General features: G+C 37.5%; 1 protein-coding gene across 1 annotated transcript; it reads right to left on the bottom strand.

The window, feature by feature from the left end:
• Window positions 1-2,255: 2,255 nt before the first annotated feature.
• Window positions 2,256-12,847, bottom strand: LOC114145092 (aspartate aminotransferase, cytoplasmic-like). The gene is made up of 9 exons (XM_028018479.1): window positions 12,626-12,847; window positions 9,218-9,399; window positions 7,596-7,719; window positions 6,582-6,694; window positions 5,485-5,589; window positions 5,251-5,401; window positions 5,009-5,174; window positions 4,138-4,280; window positions 2,256-3,297 (listed from the first exon to the last, which is right to left on the bottom strand). Exons 1-9 carry the CDS (start codon window positions 12,732-12,734, stop codon window positions 3,158-3,160), a joined length of 1,233 nt encoding a protein of 410 aa, XP_027874280.1. The 5' UTR covers window positions 12,735-12,847; the 3' UTR covers window positions 2,256-3,157.
• Between the last annotated feature and the right edge of the window lie 9,064 nt (window positions 12,848-21,911).

Below are 21,911 nucleotides of genomic sequence, written 5' to 3' on the forward strand. Positions count from 1 at the left end.
TTTGTCTTTAATAGCTTGAAACTGATCATCTTCTATATTCATTTCTATTTCACAATCAGCTGTTAAACAAAGTGGAAGTGTTTGTAGAGAGTGTTAGTAGAGTGACTGGAGCCATCAGATCATTTAGCCTTCAGATCAGCTCAGAAACGTTTCAGAAAGAGCTTCATTGACTGGGTTTCCATGGTTGCAGCGACGTTAAGCTCCGGTTTGTCCTGCTTTGAAGTAGTTTCACTGGTTTGTTTTGACTCTTCCAGTGTCAGTGAAATTCTGATGTTTTTAAGCTTTACATCATGTTATAACATTATTTCCTCAAACACAAACCTGGAAAGTTGCCTTGATTCTTTCATGCATGTTTGAGAAATCCTTTAATCTCCATGGCAACCATTCAGCTGTGCAAAATGCCTGGGTGGACTTAGCCCCGCCTTCGAGGGGCTGCTCCTCCTACGAACTGAAGTTTCCAAGCTTCTGAGCTTCACCACGACTCCCCCAATTCAGCTCCTTCAGACTAGCTAGTAGCTATTAGCAAACGCTAATTTGTGCATCTTCTGAGCTCACTATATGAGCTTCTTCTCAGTGAAACATTGGTAAAAACATTGTGAAACGGTTAGTAAACGTCTTTGTCAAATTTGTTTGAAGTCATATTTGATTTATACAAAATTTTTATAACGACTGAAAGTAATATAGTTACCGTACTTGATTGTGCAATAAAATGGCATTATGTGACTGGAGAACAAAATGCTGCCCCTTTAATTCTGCAGTTAATGCAGGAAAGGTTTGAGTATTGCCCCTTATGAAAGAGCGTCCAAAACATGTTCATGAGAACATGGATGAGCAAGTTTAGATTGCAGTTTGAGTCTGGGCAGCTCTCAAAATTTTAAGTGGTCTCTTAAATTTTTCTGGAGCTGTATATACATATATATATATTTTAATAAAATAACTTAACAGTTGTATTAATGGCTGAATTGATCCTGCATTTTCTATCACATCAATTCATTTAATTTATTTTAGGTTATTTCTTTTCGGCTGTAATCTTTTTCTGCAAGGCAGTGCTGGCAGCTAGCCTTGCAGAAGTATTCATGACTCTTGAATCTTTCCTAATTTTATTTGAAATTGTTGTTAGAAATTCTGCTTGGAGTTTGCAACAAGTTATATCAAGGATATAGGAAACAAAACAGGAAGATATTTCCTAATATATCTGCTTCTCTAGGCTGCCTAACTCCATCACCCATTCAATAAATTAGAATATTATTGAAAAGTTCCTGAACTTTAACATTATATAGAATAGAATAGAATTACTTTATTCATCCCAGCAGGGAAATTATTTTCCCAGCAGGGAAATTATTATATAAATTAAATAATTTAATTTATAAATTATATAAATTAATTACACAAAAATGGATATTTGAAATCCTTAATTTCTGTTATTGTGATTTTCTGCCTAATTACATTTAAAATTAGAATATTACATAAGATCTATTTTTAAAAACAGAAATGCGGTCTTAATGAAAAGTCTGACCCACAAGCAGATAAAAGTCAAAAAGCTGGGAGTGGTACCGTCTGACTCATCGGCTAATGTTAGAGGAAGAGAGCAGCCATCTTTTTCTTTGAGGGTCAAAGTTGCTGAGTCACTTTTCTGCATTAAAGCCAATCAGCACATCATACATAGCATATTTGGCTAGTTACTAATAGATTTACAAACACTTTATAAATCATTAATAACTGTTTATAATGCATTAAGTAAGGATGAGAAGAACATAGTCTTAAATGTTTGGTAAAGTAACTCCAGATAAAATAATACATGTGAACAAATTTGGCTAGAAACCCATAACCAATTTGTCTCCTTATTACCCTTAATTAATGCATTATAAACATTTATTAATGCTTTATAAAGTGCTTAGAGATTAATTAATAACATATTTATTAACCATCCACAAGAGGAGCCTTTCTGTAATGTGGTACCAGTCAGATTATATCATACAAACGTCTTTCTGTCCTCTGAACTCCAGATGATTGTAACAAACCGAAACCAAAGCTGGTTTTGCTGGAAAAGGTTTCTTCCTCTAAAAAGATCATTTTTCTCTCCACTGTGGCCTCATGCTTGCTCATAAAGAGGAACTGCTGTAATCAGAAGCACTTCCTTAGAAGGAAAACTTTTAGCAGAAGGGATTACGATTTGTCATGAATGTGTCTCAAATATAACTTTTGTCATATTGCATAAAACTACATGAAAAATAAGACACTCAATAGAAACGACATGGTATGTGTGTTTAATAATTTATTTATGCATGAACATATTGCAACATGCCTTTACAAACACTGGCACAAGATGAGAGTGTGTCTGAGTCTTTGTGAAAACAGTTAAGGGCACTGCAGGGAAACGTTTAAGTAACAGTGAGGAGGCAGGTGATTTTCTTCTGTTGGCACAGAGGGGCTTAAAGAAGCTAACGGATAAATGAAAATGATGCTAAGATGGCAAAACCTAGATCAGGCACCGGTTTTTCTTCTTCATCCTGTCACGACAGAGAAGATTACTGCTGAGCTGCTGATGCAAACGTAACTTCTTTAGAGAAAAACCATGAAAACAAAAGAACAAATGTTTGTGCGTCTCGTATTTCCTCATCAATATTAAGTAAAATTACTCCAGAAATGGATGCCAACAATGTGCTGCTGCAATACACACAGAAATACAAGCTAAAATATTTGTAAATTGAAATGGTTTAAAATAGGAAAATATAATTTTCTTCATTACTTGTCATTTGTAACAGCTGCAGTTCAGTGCATAAGCATGAAATAGTCGAACCTTGAAGTTTACCGTTGGCTTTTGTTCCATGTCTACAGAGGAAGCACAATAGTTTTATTCTACAGCTCAGTTTAAAACCGATTACACTTTCAGCTAAAATATTTTGGTTTGCACTAACATCTGGAGACAACTAACTACAATCTGACTGTAGCATCCTGGTATAGAGATCTGCTGACAGGGAATAATTTACTGTGCTCATTCCAGAAACTTGATGGGACAAAGGAAAAAAAAAAACCTGGCCTCTAATTGGTTTACCTGTCACACTTTTCAACCAATCAGAGGAGAAGATGAGCAGGTTTGAGGTGCAGACATGACAGTACTTCCTGTGGATACAGTAGCGATTAGGAGTGTGGACGTTTACTGGACTTTGGTGACGGCCTCGTGGATGGCCTGAGAGACGTAGTCGATGTTCTTAGAGGTCAGGCCGCACATGTTGATGCGACCGCTCGCCATCAGGTACACATGCTTCTCTTTGATCAAGTACTCCACCTGTTTGGCTGCAGCACACAAAAAACCATAACAGCTTTAAAAGAATTGGACAGAATACCTGCGATCGATTCAAGGACTGTCATTTTGTTCCCACAATAAAAATGTGGTGGCATTCAAAACACCAACTATGTGGAAAAGATGGAAGCAGTGACAGCTTGCAGGATGTCTGCACTGCAAAAACACAAAATCTTACCAAGTATTTTTGGTCTAGTTTCTAGTGTAAATATCTTAGACAAAACTAACTTACAACTTTTCAGCAAGTTACTTGTAAGTTAAGTAACTTACAAATAAGCCTGTTTTAAGGTAATAATTCCTTAATATTGGTGAAAAAGAACCTGTTTGACTGGCAGATTATTTCACTTGTAACATGGGGAAAAAGTCTCGTTAAATAATTAGTTAAATAATTTGCAAGCGGAATTAGCAAAGTTTTTATCAATATTATATTATAGTGCTGACGAAGCTGTCGGTGACATTTGATAATAAAACATATTACATTATTAACTTTAGAGGTATTTTTCATGAAAATAATCTAGTGTGTGGTTTGGACTGAATGCACCAGGAAGTTAAAACGGCTGTAATAGATATGTAAAAGCACAGGCGGGGTAGAAATGTGTCTCTATAGGACCTGGCTTCGCCGTGACATGTACATTAGTGGCTGATGTTCCACACCCTTTTAAAAACCCATTTACACACACAGAGTTATGTAAATACCTTAACGTTGATTCATGGAGTGAAGCTGTTCCAGATTTTTTGCTAGCATGTTAGTGCAGTGCACAGGTGTTGCTTATCCACACTGAGGACCAAGAAAGAAGCTGTTGTGTTGGAGTGTGTGTGTTTCTTCTACTCACGGTTGAGGCCAGTAAAGCTGAACATCCCGATCTGCTGAGTGATGTGGTCCCAGGTTCCTGGAGTGCCCAGAGCTATCAGCTTGCTCTTCAGCTGATCCCTCATCAGCAGGACCCGGTCTGCCATCGTCTTCACGTTGTCCTTCCTGGAGGGACGGGGACACAAGAAAAATAAGTCAACAGAAAATTTAAAGCTGACCCATTATGCTTCCTTGAACAAGTTAGGATGGGTCTGTGGGCTAAACAAAACATGCTCATTATATTTTTTGCACAGAATAATTCTTAGGCAATGAGATTTCAGTCTGCTGTTTTAGGGCGTCCTGGCTCTTTAAATCCAAATACGCTGCAGCCAGCCACGCCACCGCCCAACTCAACGTTTACATTAGAACGTGACAATAGTTGCTAACAAATAAACAACTGTACATCTTTGAAAAACAGAAGTGGAGCCTCCTGCACAATCAACAAGAAAGCAGCAAGTGGTTTCTGGATGGTAAGTCAACAACAAAATTGTTGTCTTTTCCAGCAGCCATTGTACAGTTCATACAGCAGTAAAACCAGCTAACCAAATGAGCTGGAACTCAGTTTGGGGTGCATAGGTAACTGGGTGGGTTCGACTGGGGTTGCTAGGTAACGGCAAAGTCCACGCTGAATATGATTTATTGGGAAGCTTTTTCCTTCTCCACACACCAAAAAACATTAACCTATTGCCAAAGTATGGCTGGGTGGGTTTTCCTTAAGCAGTAGAGACCCAAATGGACATACGTAACCTGGGAAATGTGAATTTTGGTTAAAAGGTTCCCTTTAATTTTGATTTCTATTCATGTGGAGAACAGCTGAATGTCTCAAAAACACATCAACAGTGACGCCAACGAACCATTCTGCAAACAGCTCAGGACTGTTGAGGGTCTTGCTGACGATTCGCGCTCCCTGAGACGGCGGATTGGACCAGGTCGTCCTCACAATCTTCTCCATCTGGGACAGAACGCGGGTCAGGTTCTCGTTGTCCTTGGAAACCACCGTCAAGTTCCCCACCCTCTCATCTAGGAGAACCAGGCAGAAATATTAGCTTTCTAAACTTACAGAGCTGAATAAATGCTGGTCATGATGTCTACTGACTGTAGAGGCCAAAGTTTTTGGAGAAAGACTGAGCGATGAAGAGCTCAAAGCCCTGCGAGACGAAGAAGCGGATCGCCCAGGCGTCTTTTTCCAGGTTACCAGAGGCAAAACCTTGGTAAGCTGAATCAAAGAACGGAAACAGCTTCCTCCTCTGGAAAACAAAGAAAGAGAGGAATAATAACAGTGAAACTGCGACTTTAACATAAAAACTAAATCAGCAGCTCCATATTTTACCTTCATGACCTCTGCGATGGTCTTCCACTCCTCCTGGGTCGGGTCGGTGCCGGTCGGGTTGTGAGCACAAGCATGGAGGACGAAGATGGAGTGTTCTGGAGCTTTCTGTTCAAACAAAATTAATAAAATTTATGGTGTATTTTTGTTGCTTTTTACCGAATTTCTTGAGTTGATGTAACGATATGATAAAACATTAAGCTGCACAAAGGTTTTATTACTGCAAAAACAAAATCCGATCAGGTTTATCTGGTGTAGTTTCTAGTGGAAATATCCTGAAATAAGGCAAAACTAACGTGCAAGTAAAGAGAAATATGAAAATTTCCTTCAGTTTTTGTCTGGGACTTGTTTTTATTGCATAAAATTAATATGATATGAATAGGCCTGTCACAATAACAAATTTTATTGAATGATAAATTGTCCCAGAAGTTTTTGCGATAAACTATAATATTGCTGTTTTGAGACCATTCTCAAATAATATAATGGTAGTAATAGCATAATGACGCAAAAACACATTCTGAAAGCTCAATCAACTTTAAATTCTAATGAACATTTAACACTGGAACTTTAAGAAATGTTAAAATATCCTAAATGAATAAACAAAACAACAGAAACAATCAAATTAATTATGAAGTCTCTGTAAACAAAATTATCCTTCAAAAAACGGGGTAGTTGAGACCAAAACTAGCTTTTGTCATCTAGTTTTTAATAGAAAGAGAGAAAAACATTAAATCAGGCAAATGGAAATTATTGACTTCATTGTAATTAATCATGTGATTAATTGCTTATGCAACAGGCCTAGATATGATGTGCTAAAATAGAAGCTCCTCTGCATTTATGTCTCTAAGGACTGACACAGACTGAGTTTGTACCAAATGAAAACAAAGCCGTTCACCACATTAGAAAATTCTGCAACAGTGATAATGTTAAATGTTGTGATAATAATACCAGCTGTGATATGTGCCTATTTTCAAACAAAAATAATCAGTAATTATTGATATCGACTGATATGAAACGCTTGTATTGTGATATTTTTTTTAACAGTGAACAGCCGTTATGATGGCAGCCGATGTGACAAACAAATGTCAGTTCCTCCTCACCTCCAAGTCATCCAGAAGTCCAGTCAGATCCAAACCCCGTTTGGCAGCATCCCAGTAGTGGTATGGACGGATGTCCTTGAACCCAGCGTCCGTGAACACACCGTTGTGATTCTCTAGATTCCAACGAGAACATAGAGAAAAGACACGACTTCCTTTAACCTACATGTTTATTGTGAAGTTATTTTAAAAACAGAGGAAGGGGAAAAAAGAGATTCAAGAGAAGAAATGCCCTCAAGAGATGGAAATTAGGTCGATATGGAAGTAAAGTTTCATTACGATATTCTGTAGTATTATTTTGAGAATAATAAAAGTGACAATAAGAATTTTTATTTCTTCTTTTTTGACTTTGACTGTATGTCACAGCAACAGTAGCATCACAAACAAAAATACTGCTCCTGAAAAACATTCCTCATTTGTATAGCATTTCATTAGTCATTAAAAGAATTGTGATTTATATCATTAAACTGCAAATTCTAGCTGCAAATAATCATATTTTCACATTTGTTTATGGTTTCATTGAACAAACAGTGGAAAAATTAGTAAAACTAACAATCCCAGCAATACGGACAGCTTTAATTAGAATTTATTATGACAATGATAAATCTGAATTATTATCGTGATGACATATTTATCATGATAAATGATAAAACGATACGATAAATGTCCATCCTAGGAGAATAGAAACAGCCTTTATTGTACTGCAAGGGGAAAATGTGTGCGTAAAAGCAGCATCGGGTATAAATGTTCACACAAAAAAAGTTCTTAAATATATAAAAATCAAGATTGTAACAATGATAATAATAATAAAAATATCAGACTTGCGAACCAAGAGATGTACAAATTGCTTTTCCAAAAATGTGCATAATGTTAAAGTGTAATGAACAAGTACTAGTTCTCCTGGCAGAAAAAGACAAACTGTTCATAATGCAGAATATCAGTGCATTAAAACAAATGTTCAGTAAAGTTATTTAACAATGAGTGAGCTAAATAGAGCCGATGTGTAATGAAACTCACCCCAGGTTGGTGCTGACACATAAACAGGTGTGCCTGCGTTGTTGACGCCGTTGTACCACCGGCGCAAGAAATCTGCCCCGATCCTCAAGGCTCCTGTTCCGCCCAGAGCCTGGACAGCCCCGACCTGGAAGAGGACAAAACTTAGTAAAGCAAAGCTCGGTTTCTGTTCTGAAAATCCTTTGTGTGCGCAACCACATCATGTTTAATAGCAAATGTGACCCTAAACACCCTGGAGAGAACGCTTTTATCTAAACTAGTGGTGCACTGATTGCAGTTTTCCGGCCGATCGCTGATCTTTAAAAAGCCTAACCTAACAATTCTGATTTCTTTGTTTGAAATGTTGCTAAATATACCAAGAAAGTCAAAGAGTTGGTAACAGTGGGGTGACTATTGCAGTGTTTCCCAACCCTGGTCCTCAAGGCCTGTTTCAGGTGTTTCCTTGCTTCAGCTCAGGTGATTTCAGTTTACAGGTTTTTGCTGATCTGTGCTCAGCTGAATCAGGCATATAAATCAGAGAAACATCTGAAACATGCAGGGCAGCGTGCCTTGAGGACGCTGCCCTGTTGGGAAACACTGGATTATTGCTAACTGTGAAAGTGCAGATATGACCTGATGCCCCGGTCTGTCAGTCAAATCTTGCAGAAGAATAAAGAGGCTAATTTTTAAACATTTACTGAGGTAGATAAGGTCAGTGGATAAGATCGACTTCACATGTAAATATTGACCAACTTCTCAACATTAAGAAAATCGACGCACCCCTAGTCTAAAGCAGCTTAAGATGCATTAATAACACTGGGTTAAACAAATATATTTTTTGGAAGTTGTCTATGCTTTTTCAGCTGAATTAGGACAATTTTTCTTTCTTTTTTTCTCTCCCCTCCAGGGGGTCTTTTTGTGGGCTCTAGTGTCCCTTATATGAAAGTAGGCTGACAGGAAAGGGGGAAGGAGAGAAGACATGCGGCAAATGTCGTCGGGTCTGGGAATCGAACCCGCGTCGAGGACTCCAGGCCTCCAAACCTGGGTCGCGTCATCCCCTACGCCACCACGCCACGCCCCGGATTAAGACTATTTTTCACCGCTGAATCCAAAATTGACATCCATTTTTCTAAATCAGGCCAGGTTTTTATTCTAATTTGATTTAGAGAAATCCGATCATGTGACTAAATTGATTACATTTTTTGATTGCATTTTCGTTAATATTTCTCACCCAAAAAATGTTTTCTAACAGAGGGTATTAGTTAAATATTACGAACTTGGATTTCTGTAACTTGAATAATAAAGACTGATAAGGGTAAGTCCATGTAAATTGATCGTTATGTCTTCATTGTGTAAAATTCTCCATCTCTTTTCTGTCCTGCTGGAATCTCTCCTCCTGCTCATCACTCATTGATTCCAGATTCTCAGGAAACCGATCCACATGTGAGAACAAGTCATTCATTTTGATGCTCATGATGCCTCCATAGTTCAGGAAGTTGGCCTGATTGAGCAAAACCAATGTGATTTTTGGATTCAGCACATCAAAATGACCCTAAAACAGTTGAAAAGCCCAGACAGTTGTTTTGGCTGTTGACCAGGATAATAGGTCAGATCAGACATTTTGTAACACAACATATCAAACTCACCCTGTTCTCCTTGATGGCAGGATTGTCGTCTCCCAGGGCGACCTTGGAGGCAGAAGAGCGAAACTCTGGCAGGCCGAGGATGGGCAGGTACTCGTGGTTCAGGCTGTTATCCTCCACAAGCAGCCGCTCCACCTTCTTCACTACAGGCAGCACCCAGGGCTGGCAGTCATCAGTACGGTACGCTGGACGGGACACAAGCACAGTGACATTTAGGAAAGCCTCAGTTTACCTGCTTCATATTTGTCCCAACTCATGTAAAGGGCACGGAAAATGCAAAAATGCTCTCCTGGGAGGAAATCCGACACTTCCGAGATCACACCTATTTTAGTAATCTGTTACTCTGACGATTTATTGGATGAGAAAATTGGCACATTCTGAGGATTTTTAATTTTAACCCCTTAAAGCTTATTTTATAGAATATTAGAAATACATAAGAAAATACAAATTCAACTATTTTTTTTAAATAAAAAAAACCAAAACATTTTGCCACCTAATATGCAAAATCACAAAACGTCTTTAGTGAAAACCTGATTATTTGTAGCAGAGGATGCATCTGCAGATGAATATTTCTAACATGAACATGTGAAAAGCTCAGCCCTTTTTACTCGACTTAACAATAAAGTTTTTGATAAATTGATTAATAATTGGATTGCAGAAGGTGCTTAATGGAACATTTTTAACTTAATTTGAACAAGATGAAGCTAAAACTATGCCACTTAAAGAGTTTTGGGTAAAAGATTTTGAAACAAAGAAGGTTTTTCCATCTTAAACTCAAAATGTATGTAATTTTTGTACAGTTTTGATTTAATCCTGCTGCTTTGAGGGTGCTACTCTTTCAATAAATGGCTTGCTTTTGAGTCTGTATTCTCCAGTTAATGACAGATTGTTAAATTAGTTGAAAGTTATTCCAATAGTGAATTAATTCTATTATTTATTTCAGCTCTAAAGTTTTCAGGATGCTTTTCATCAGGAGAAAATGGAAGCTACTGGGCTAAATGCAGGACAATCCTGGACAGAAATCTCGTAATAGGCTGCAAAAGACTTCAAAATTGAGCGAGAGTTTATCTTCATAAAGATCAACAATGTTTAACATACAGCCTTACGAGGCAGAATGACCCAGTCAAAGCACAGACCTTAATCCAACTGAGAAATACAGCTTGAAAAGTGATGCTTACAGGTGTTCTCCATCCAACCTGACAGAGCTCGAGCTATTTAAACCTCTACATGCATAGAGTTCTACAATAACTGTAAATGCATGTCACCCTTTTCAGATTTTGACTTGTAAAAACTTTAAAAACCATGTTTAATTCCCCAAACACTTACCAACTGCGCACTAAATACGCTGATAGTAACGTGAGACTAAATGAAACAGGGCAAGTAACTTCTCCAAGGCTCTCATTAACTCTGTATGAACTCCTGCTGCTTCATGCCGGACTGTGGAGCGGCATCAAGTATCAGGAGCAGAGGGCAAATAGACCGGAAAGGTCAGCTGCCAGTTGGTGGATCTGAATAGATTCAGGAAGAGGCACAATAAGAAAGGCCATGGGTACATCAAAGTTAAACTCAACTAGCATTTAATTTAGACTTTTGTGGTTTTATGGGAAAAATTACAAGATGTCTTAACATAAAATATGATAAATGTGAATCAGGTGACACCTGAAGGTGTTTTAAAAGCACCTTTAGGAATGATTTCAGAGTGTCTGTGTTCACCAAACCAGTCTGGTGAACACAGATGTGTTTTGGCAACAACATGAAAAAGTTCATTTAATTGAATCAGGTGATCCAGTCAGATCACAAAAGCAACAACAACAAAAAAAAACACCTAATGATAGACCACACACAAAATAATATTTATGCTATCGCTAGCCCTGTCACACTAACAAAATGTGCTGGACGATAAATTGTCCCAGACGTTATTGCAATAAACGATAATATGTTTTGAGATCATTTTCATTAACATAGTGGCAAGTCTCAACGATCAATAAATTATAATTTCTAATTAACATTTAACACTTGAACTGGAAGACATTTTAAATATCTAAAATAAATAAAGAAAACAACAGAAAAAAACAAATAAAATTGTCCATTGAAAAAAGGGTTGGTTGAGACCAAAACACCAGACTGAAGAGTTTTATCATCCAGTTTTTGGTGGAGAGAGAAAGAGAAAAATGAAAAATCATTCAAATGAAAATTACTGAGCTCACTTTAATTATTCATGCAATTAAATGATTTATCGCTTCTTATGACTGGACTAGACATCATACAAAAGATTAGAACAGATTTCATAGTTTATTGTAGGAATGTCCCAATTACTGGTGTCAAAGTTAACAGTTACATAACTGCTAAACATTTTCCATTTTTTTGGTCTCCTGCTTTAAAGTCAGATCACTATTTTCTCCATCACAGAGCTGCTGAATATAGACTGCCACACTTATCAGTTGCTTAGAAAAAAAAAAATAGAAATTTGGCCTGTATGAACAAACAATGTGTACCCATGACTTTCAAAATAAAAGATTATGACTACAGTTAAGAGTGGGATGCCAATACATGTTCAGATGAGGCCTGTCAGATTAAAAGTACCTTAAAAAAACCTTGAAGCAAGAATTGAACATGCTTTACATTAAGTCCACATTTCAGTAATAAATGTGCTTTTTATATTTTAACTTTAAGTATCATGTTTTCATTACCTGTAAGTGGAAAATCAGAAATAAAGGCTTTCAAACATCCACTTGTGGTCATAATCTATGTAAGTTGTCTCATATAGTAATAAGGTTTCTGAAATAAATTGGCTTTTTAAGAATATTCTAATTTATAAAATGGATTTGTACATGGATAAATGGTTGAATGAACATGTCGAGTTTTGCTATTTTCGTTAAACTATTGTTAAGTTTGTTTAATTCAGTTAATAATTCATTTAAACAGCAAATGTGCAGCACTGACACGATAAAGAGTTGAATGCGTTCATTAATTAGAAAAGGTTTAGACTCATTAAGCAAATACTCTTCAGAAATATTTCTGTACTTTCTTAAACTCGGGAGACTGACTGCTGGTTTGATGGGAAATGAACGACTCACGAGACGAGGCTAAGAGAACGTTCTTCCAGCATTAGACAGATTCAGATTTATAATGACCTAACAGCATAACATACAGAAGAGTATATTAACTTCAGCTCAGCAGCAGCTCGCTAGCTAGTTAGCTTGTAGTGAAGGTACAGACTGTAGCTAGTTAGCTTGTAGTGAAGGTACAGACTGTTCCAAAGAAGGTCAAAGCGAGGAGAAACGATGCTTATATATGCTAGCATCATCGCTCGAGCTCAATTTTGAAGTTTCTGCTCGGCTCCCTCACTGACAGCAATGCCGAGGGAGGTTATGCTAGCTTTACCGTTAGCCGACAGCTGCCTGCTCTTACCTCCAACTCCCAGATTCACCTTCTGGGGGTGGCTGTCCTCTCTGAAATCGGCAGTAAGTTTAAAGACAGCTACAGGCGGGGCCTGGGGGACGTCGCTGAACAAGGACATGGCTCAGGTTAAAGCGAATGATGCCGATAAGAGACGGGGAAAAGGTGCTTCCTGGGACGGCAATGACAGACACAAGCCGGGTTCACCTTCACCCGTCTGGTACAGGACGTAGGCGTCAATCCAACCACCAATAGGAAGGCGCGTACTTACGTAAGTCACCTGAAGCAGCCAATGAGAGCGAAGTAACACAATCGGTTAAAGTAAGCAATGCTTTAGGTTTTGTTGATACTTGGTTTGTGAATAAATAATTTTGATTAAGTTTAATATTGTCAGTTTATTGATTTAATCAATTTATTTTACTAGAAATTAAACGTACCACTTCACATTCATTAATTAAATAAATGTTATACAGTCCAGTCACATACATGTTCAAATTGAATTACCTGCATTTTGTTTCAAACTTATTTATAATACAATGCACTTTAAAATGTTAACCAGTATACAGTTATACAGTCAATTATCATAGGGAGACTGCATTGAGACTTTGACCTTGTTGCAATCCATGATCTTGGGCCAGCATGTGGTGACTGCGGAAAGGAAGTGCTCCCTTCCCAGAGGAAGAAACCTCTTAAAGAACCCATAGACTCACTTATAGCTTTTAAATGTATTAATACTTATTAAAATTTGACAAACAAAACCATTTCTCACATATTAGGACCTAAAACTGTATAATGCATTGAAAAGTTTTCAAATAACCATTTTGTTGTTTTTTCTCGCAAATCCCTTGAGTTTCTCTTTTATGTTTACTTGGTTTTACAGAAAAGCTAATACTTCTGAGAAGTCCTTTTAAACTAAAGAAATATTCACCCTGCTAATATGTTAACAATTTTATGGTTTCTCGTGATGCATGTTCATTGGAATCTGCAAGTTTTATTGATGGAAACATTTACTATATAATCCACAGTAGCCTGCCTCACTGGATGGATGGATGGATGGATGGATGGATGGATGGATGGATGATGGATGGATGGATGGATGGATGGATGTAGCAGTCTTAAATGTGACAGAAAAATAACATGTCAGAGCTGTACCACCATTTGGCCACAAGGGGTCAGTGTCAGCATAGAAACTATTGTGTTTCTTTTTTGTTTTCAAAGTAGCTATAAGATGGCACAGTTACAAACCAGTCACACTTTTTAAGCCTTCTATATTCCATTCACCAAGAGTTACTTAATGTACAAAAGTCTCTAGGATGTCTGGACTTAATGTACATACATCCAAATGTCTTCTGTCTCAGGCAGGGGCACCACCAGGAATCTTGGGCCCCTTGACAAAAAATCAAATTAGGTCCCCCCACACAGCTGCTGTTACAAATTCTTGAGTCTATCTGACCCATCAAAAGTGTCACAATTTTAAAGGCTTGCAACTGTCTTGCTTTTTTTGGTCCAATACTGATACTAACAAAATATTTACTGCTCATAAATTTTACATCCAACAGTCTCATTACAGTGTGCAAGTAGGTTGCTTAAATTTTTTCTATAAGTTTTAGTTTATTGAAATGTCTCTCCCCATGAGCAATAGTCATAGGCAACATGCAAAATATACATGAAGCAATCCAGACTTCTCAAAAAAATGATATGTAGTTGCATTTTATTCAAGCCTCAGTATATAATTTTAATAAAAAATATGTTTTCTCCATATTTGTTAAAGCTGGCACCATGTCATGCCAGTTTGTTATGAGACAGATAATCTGTGAAAACAATCAATCTCCTCCACCTGCTCCCTGAACTACTATTGCAACATTCTGACCAAAACAACCAATCAGAACCAGTAGGAGGGTCTTAGTGCTGTCAATCAACCTCATTCACTCACTGTTAAATGTGCTAATGGTGGAGAAATTACAGGAAAATTGTTTATTTGCTGTCATTAGCAGATATGCCAACTAGACTAAGCATTTACAACAGGCTATGCTAGCTACAGCATGGGGATGAGCAGCCACATGAGATTGTGATTGACAGCACTAAAACTCTCCTGTCTCTGATTAGCTGTTTCTAGATAGTACTGGGAGAAGGCAGAGGAAATAGATTTTTCACAGATTATCTCTCATGCCATACTGTCACAACACAATGACAGTTTTAACAAATATTTTCAAAAATTGTTTTATAAAGGTTACATACTGCAGCTTTAATTTCACTCAGGAGAGGACGGGTCAGGAGGGACGTGGGTTAGAGCTGCTGCTGACTGACTCATCTGTTGTTTAGTGGCAAAAGGTACAGGGACAAACTCAATATATGAATATGTTGATCATTTCTTTTCTTAATTCATTAAATGCTAGTGAAAAGGAGGCAAACAGTAGCCTGCAGCTAAGCTAACTATGCTAAATGGTTGATAATCTCACACAGTCTACCCTCCTCTCTTGGAGAAAAACTGGGTTATAAATCGACACTATTGCTTTTTTCTCTCTCTCCCCCTCTCTATTTAAAAAAAAATTTTTTTTTTAAACCTGATTTTATACTTTTTCTTAGCAGCATAGTAACCGCCACAGTCGTTTGTGTCCTCTACTGACTGCTGCTGATCACCGTTACAGTAAAGCACTCCAACCATTTCATGCAGATCCAGGGGGCTTCAGGGCAAATGTGGATGTGTGTTTTTTGGTCTGGGAGGGTAACATTTAATTTTTACTGCTAAAAACAATCTTCGAAAATACAATATGATTAATTTTGTAATTGACAGGGCCCCAATTTTTTTATTTTTATTTTTATGAACAAAAAATAAATAAATAAATTGTGGCGGGCCCCCTATTGGTCAGGGGCCCTTGGAATTGTCATAACCTTTCCCCACATATAGGGGCCCCTGGTCTCAGGTGATCAGAAAGCATTAAAATCCTGAAAGGTTGAGACAGGATTCGTTTCATTTTAGTGCAACACAAAATCAAGTATTTTTTTAAAATCCAGTTTGTGGCACAAATATCTTAGCAAACTTGGAATAAGACAAAGCAAAATTACTTAAGTAACTTTTCAGTAAGATATAGAAGCTTGCTTTAAGGCACATGTCAAACTCAAGGCCCGGGGGCCAAATCCAACCGTAGCTTTTTATACGGCCCTCTAGACTCATAAATATAATCGTCAAGATAACAGTGTGCTTAAATATAATTTTATCAATCAATTCAAATCTGTTTTTATCTGTTTACTGCCAAATTGCATCAATTTCTCCAGTTTCTCTGGAATTATTGTGGAAATTCACTCAAAATTAATAAATCCTTACATTTCTTTTGCGCTAATCATAAATGTGAGTTTATTGCTGATTTTTTGCAAAAATTGTGAAAAACATTGGCTCTAATTGACATTTTCTTACTTCTACTAAACAGTTGCTTCAGCCCTACTTGATGTTGAGTTATAATCCATAATGATATGGCGATTCATAAAAAAATCACATTTACCATCAAACTTAAGCGCAAATATTTCTAAATTACTACCACAAACACTTTTTTATTGCAAAAACAATCATATTTTAGAAAAATCATTCAGTATTATTTAAGTTGAATAATTTATTTATATTTTAATAGTTTAACTGGTTTTATCAATACGTTCTGGCAGAACCGGCCCTTTAAGAACATTCGTGATCTTGATTTGGCCCAAAAGCAAAATGAGTTTCAAACCCCTGATTTAAGGCAATAATTCCTTAATATTGATTAAAAAAATAACCAGTTTCATTGGCAGATTATTTCACTTATAATATGGGAAAAATGTCTGGTTGTAAGTGAAATAATCTGCCAGCAGAACAAGTGCTTTTAAAAAAAATTAATGTTAAGAAATTATTTACTTAAAACAAGCTCCTATATATTGCTAAAATGTTAGTTGTAAGTTAGTTTTATCTTTTTTTTTCAAGTGTATTAATATATTTGCACTAGAAACTAAACCAAAAATACTTTGTAAGACTGTGTGCCTCAGCTCTGTGTTGCTAAACAGCCCTCCATTCATATCGATTAAGTCCTTGTACTATTATATAAACTGTTAGACTCAGACATAAGCACACACGCCCTCTCTGTTTGCTATTAATAGGTGTAGACACTTGCAGGGATGCTGTTGTTACTTGCCTTCTCTCTGTCCTGTTTCTTTTCTGCATTCGGTTGGAAAACTTTGATGTATAGCCTTGGTCTTACTTCAGTGCAGCATCCACTTCAAACCTACTTTGCAGGTTTTCATGGAGCGACCTCACATCTGTTAAAGGTAGGTTGGTAAATAAAGCAAATAATAATTATAAACGTCATGATTTGAAAGTTATTTTTCCTAAAATGAGGACACAGGTTCTTCACCCGTCAAACTAAAACTGATTTTGGTCGGGATAACAAATGCACTTGCACCACTTGCCACCCATCATTCTGTCATTGGCATGGATGACAAACAAGACGTCCATTTTTTTCCCTCTTCCGTCTGCCTCTCCAGACACACTCCGCTGAATCAGCAACAGTGTTGGGTTTCAAAGGGCTGAGAGGCTCACGCTCCTGCATGTAGCCGATTGAGTCAATTTGTCGACATGATGGATGTTTTGTGGCCTCGGCTGCTGCTCTCCTGCAGACTGCGGGGTGTGGAAGAATCAAAAGCAATTTCGTAGATTGATTTATAATCCTGAGAACAGGTACTGAAACATTTTGGACATTTCCCAGTATATTTTGACAGTAAATCATGTTTTTTTTACTCTCCTAAAAAAAAAAGAGAGAAAAGGTTTTTCTATGATGAAGTTGGCGAAAGCACAAAGATGTTTCCCAGAAGCTGTAACAGTAGAAGAACAAGACAACCTACATGAATTTAGTCATAACAGGCAGAAGCACATGCTTCATCCTGCAGTCTGTGTAAATGACACTGTACAAGCAGCTAAACAGGTGGAGCCATCACACTGTCTTTACTATGATTATCAAGAGTGATAAATTGCTCATTGTTTTAAGCTCCACTGCGTTTCCCACTGAAAGTAATTGAAAACTAAGAGCTGTCCACACACGGAAGTGATAATAATAATTAGTTAAAGCCAAGCAGTTAGATTATCTGACTTCCAGCAGCTGGAGAAACAGGAGATGGTGCAGTTGTGAATTCTCAGTCAGCAGCTGTTATCCTGCTCCAAGGATAGGAGTGGCGGATGGTGTGTTTGAGGCAAATGCAGGGACTGGGATGTTTCCAACACACACCCACACACACCCGCACCCCCCCTCCCCCCTCCCCTCCCCCCCACACACACACCCACACACACTCCCTGTCTCTCTTCAACATATTTCAGAATGCACTGGATCAGAGCTGCTTAAAAAAAGAGCTGAAGAAATGAACCGAACGGGAACGCTGGAGGGTTTTTAACCAGCCTCAACCTCAAATTTCAACATGGCCGCCTCGCATAAAACTTTGTTATACAGCTCTGGAAAAAAAAATAAGAGACCACTTAAAATGATCAGCTTCTCTGATTTTACTTTTTATAAATATATGTTTGAGTAAAATGAACATTGTTCTTTTATTTTATGAACTACTGACAACATCTCTATGAAATTCCAAACAAAGATTTAGGCTTTATAAGCAGAAAATGAGAAATGGTCAAAATAATTAAAAAGAATTTTGCAGTGCTTTCAGACTTCCTATGGTGTTTTCTTGTCTTCTCTATTATCTAATTCCAAAAAAGTTTAAACTGTTGGGTTTAAAACTGAAAAAATGAACCAAAAGGTCCCAAGACGTCAGAACGGGAATGCTGGAGGGTTTTTAACCTCAAATTCCCACATGGCCGCCTCACATAAGACTTCGTTATAGCTGCAGAGACACATCTAATTTGCACTCTAGTATGTGTATCGCAATTAATCTTTTACACAATCCTCTACTGCCTCCTTTTATGACCATGTTGACATGGATAAGTGAACTTGGGACACTTTTGAAATCAGTTAACTTGATGTCTTTCCTACTAGATCCAACATCCTTTTGAGGTTAACAGTTCTTAAAATGTTCTCAACTGCACTTATTTCTTGTTAAACTCTACATGCCATTTAGCTTCTTCACATTCACCTATGATGCACAACTAAAGGCTGGCCAAGAATCCTCCAGAATAACGGCTGTAAATTAATCCCCAATAGGTTTCACGTGGGAAAAAATCTAATGAGCGGTGAAAATATTCTGGTTTGGTGCGAGTGTGTGTGTTCAGGTGAGGTTTAATGTGAGATTCATCCTCTATATGTCTTGCTGGGCAATGAGTGGTTGCCTGTAGGGGAGGTCTGGGACAGGAGAGACACTGTTTGGGGGATCAGGGAGATTCCTTGTCAGGTCAGTAATTATCAGATTTGTCTAGCCCCCAGCAAGAGCAGGATACACACACTCACACACCCCCACACATCTAAAACACCCCTGGTTCTGGCAGTGTGAGTCCGAGAGAGGAGAGCGGCCGGTGGAAAGAGCTGACAGGCAGACCCCCCGGGGAAGACGAAACCCAGAGCTCCTCTTGACAGCTGATTAGAGCTTCATTCTTCCTGCTCATGCTCAGAAATGCACGCTGGAACAGGTTCTGATGTGTTCATGTGTAAACACATCACAGGGCAGTTAAACAGGTCCACAGAATTTGCAGAAATGTGAAGAGACAAATGCACCCATTAAGAAAACGCTTAAATCCACAGACTGCTGCATTTCTGGACACCTCTAATGTGGCTCGTCAGACTAGCATGAGGAAGCAGAAACAGGGGAGGAAACCGGCACCAATAAAGAAGATTAGATTCTGATTCATCCCACGATGGTTGGCTTGTTTTACAGTTAATCCGCTGATTAAGAAACTAAAAACATCCAGCAGGGAGATTCAGTGGACCCCAAACAAACAAACAGACAGACAGGTGTGTTACATAGAAAAACAACACTGAATGTTAGAAGCTGAACAAAATTAGCCTGAAAATTAGTATTGCTACATGACTTGCATGAGGGAATCAACCTCAGGGCAGCGATTCCCAACCTGGGGGGCCTTGGAGCGCGCAGGGTGGGGCCTGGAGTTTAATGGCACACAGATTACTACCATGTTTTGCACATAATAAAATAATAACATTAAGATGATCAAAAGGAACAATTCAACTTTACTTCAACATATGCTACTTTTACACATACCTGCACTGTAAAACATTTGAGCCGCATTTAGTTGTGTCTCCTATCTTCTAGTCTTTATGTCAAATAAATTGATCCATTTTTAGATTTTGAACCTAAATGTGAGTTTGTGAAAGATAAACTTAGTTCTGTTAACGTCTTATTAAATTTGTCAAACCTCCAAGAGTTGAATAAACTGGAGTTTTTAGGTTAGCACTTAAAAAAACTGAAAGAAGAAAAAGACAGGAGTGGGAACTATTTCCCAGAATGCTTAGTGGCTTGTTTCTGTATCCTGAGGTGGAAGAGCGTTACATTGATCTGACTCTTGTGTTTTAAAGCTTGAGGATAATGTCCTGTTCACACTAAATGTTTCTGAGCTGAATTTATTGTGATGTTTAATAAAATTCACCATCAGATCAGAAATTTTGTTCATACAATTTGAAACAAGAATTTAAATTATTCTAAAGTAAAATAAGTATTTATTTAAATTTGATATTGTGAGTGAAATGATAGAGTTTGTTAAATCAACTTAATGAACTTTAATTTCTTAATTAAAACCAAAACGATTTTCTTGTTGACTTAACTTGCATTTTCCAGGCAGCAGGTGGACTTTCATTTTCAAGTTAAAACAACTTCAAATGTTTACAGTGTGCCTCTTAAAGGGGAATTTATTAAATTTAAATCAATAAAAATACTTATAAATACATTTCATGGAGTATTTTTAAAATTTGCACACATATTGACTCTTTACACTGAGGACAACAGGCAGATACAGCAGCCTGAATCGAATATCTCCCACCTTTATGGTTATTAACATGGTACATCATAGACAGGTCATCCATTGAACACATCGACAGAAACCACACTTTCAGGAGGACAGGGCCGGCCAAAGCCTTTGTGGGGCCCGAAGCAGATTTTCATTCAGGGCCCCATACATCAAAAACTGTGCAAACAACAAATTTTTTCAAGTAATGAAATTTCTAATTTCATTACTTGAAATGAGAAAAATTTGAATGTCTTTGCTCATACACTAAATACAAGACAAGTAATCATTTTCATATTCAAAAACCAAAACCTTTTATTGTCTATTGTGAGTCACTAAATGTTGTTGGATAAGTATCTTAAGTACATTGCAAAGCCACAAAATCTTACCACGTATTTTTGGTCTAGTTTCTAATATTTAGTATATTTGAAAGAAGACAAAACTAGCAAGAAACTTTTTTTAGCAAAATATAGAAGCTTATTTTAAGGAAATAATTCCTTTATATTTATGACAAAGCACTTGTTCCATTGGCAGATTATTTCACTTATGGGAAACATGTCTTGGTATAAGTGAAATAATCTGGCAATTTATCAATATTAAGGAATTATTTACTTCAAGCAAACTACTATATTTTATTAAAAAGTTATTTGTATTTTAGTTTTGTCTTATTTCAAGTGTACTCTGATATTTAAACTAGAAACAAGACCAAAACTGTCTAGTAAGATTGTATGTTTTGAAAATTAGCAAACAATAAAATACGATTAAAACAACTGAAAGTCAAACATTTTTCATGCTTCAGCTGCCACACGTCTCATTTTAGCTGCTTGTTGACCAGAGCAGCTGATAAAGTTGCTTTCCATGGATCCTGAACACTTAAAACCAAGACAGTGGAGTTCTTGAGATGAGTTGGAGGTGAAAAGGAAATGAAACTATTCCTTCTTAATTGAGCATTTAGTGGGTATACTTCTATAACAGCTGGTCTGAACATGTTTTTAAAATAAATTTGGACCCAGAAGGTGCGTCAGGCCCTCCTGGATGTCTAAAAGTGTGTTTTGCCTTTGACACCTAATGGAGCTTGGTACATCTGCAATCTGCAGGTCTTGTTTCCTCTGCTGTCAGCACGGTAATTTACCCCGCTAAGCAGGGATCAGGACCTTTACTTACTGAACGTGTAGGCTGAGGTTCGCGTTGTGCACTGTATCACTTAAGTTTGCATTTCCACTACCCCTGTTTTCTGACTTTGTGTCTGTGTTGAGTCTCACTGATCTCTGACAGGAAGTGATCCGTGTCGCTGCGTACACATCAACAAACAGGACCCGAGTCTGTGGGGAGCCGGAGGAACAGAAGACGGCGGCGGTTCAGGCAGGCGAGGGAGGTCAGAGGTCG

This window comes from Xiphophorus couchianus, chromosome 5, assembly GCF_001444195.1.
Source record: "Xiphophorus couchianus chromosome 5, X_couchianus-1.0, whole genome shotgun sequence".
NCBI lineage: Eukaryota > Metazoa > Chordata > Actinopteri > Cyprinodontiformes > Poeciliidae > Xiphophorus > Xiphophorus couchianus.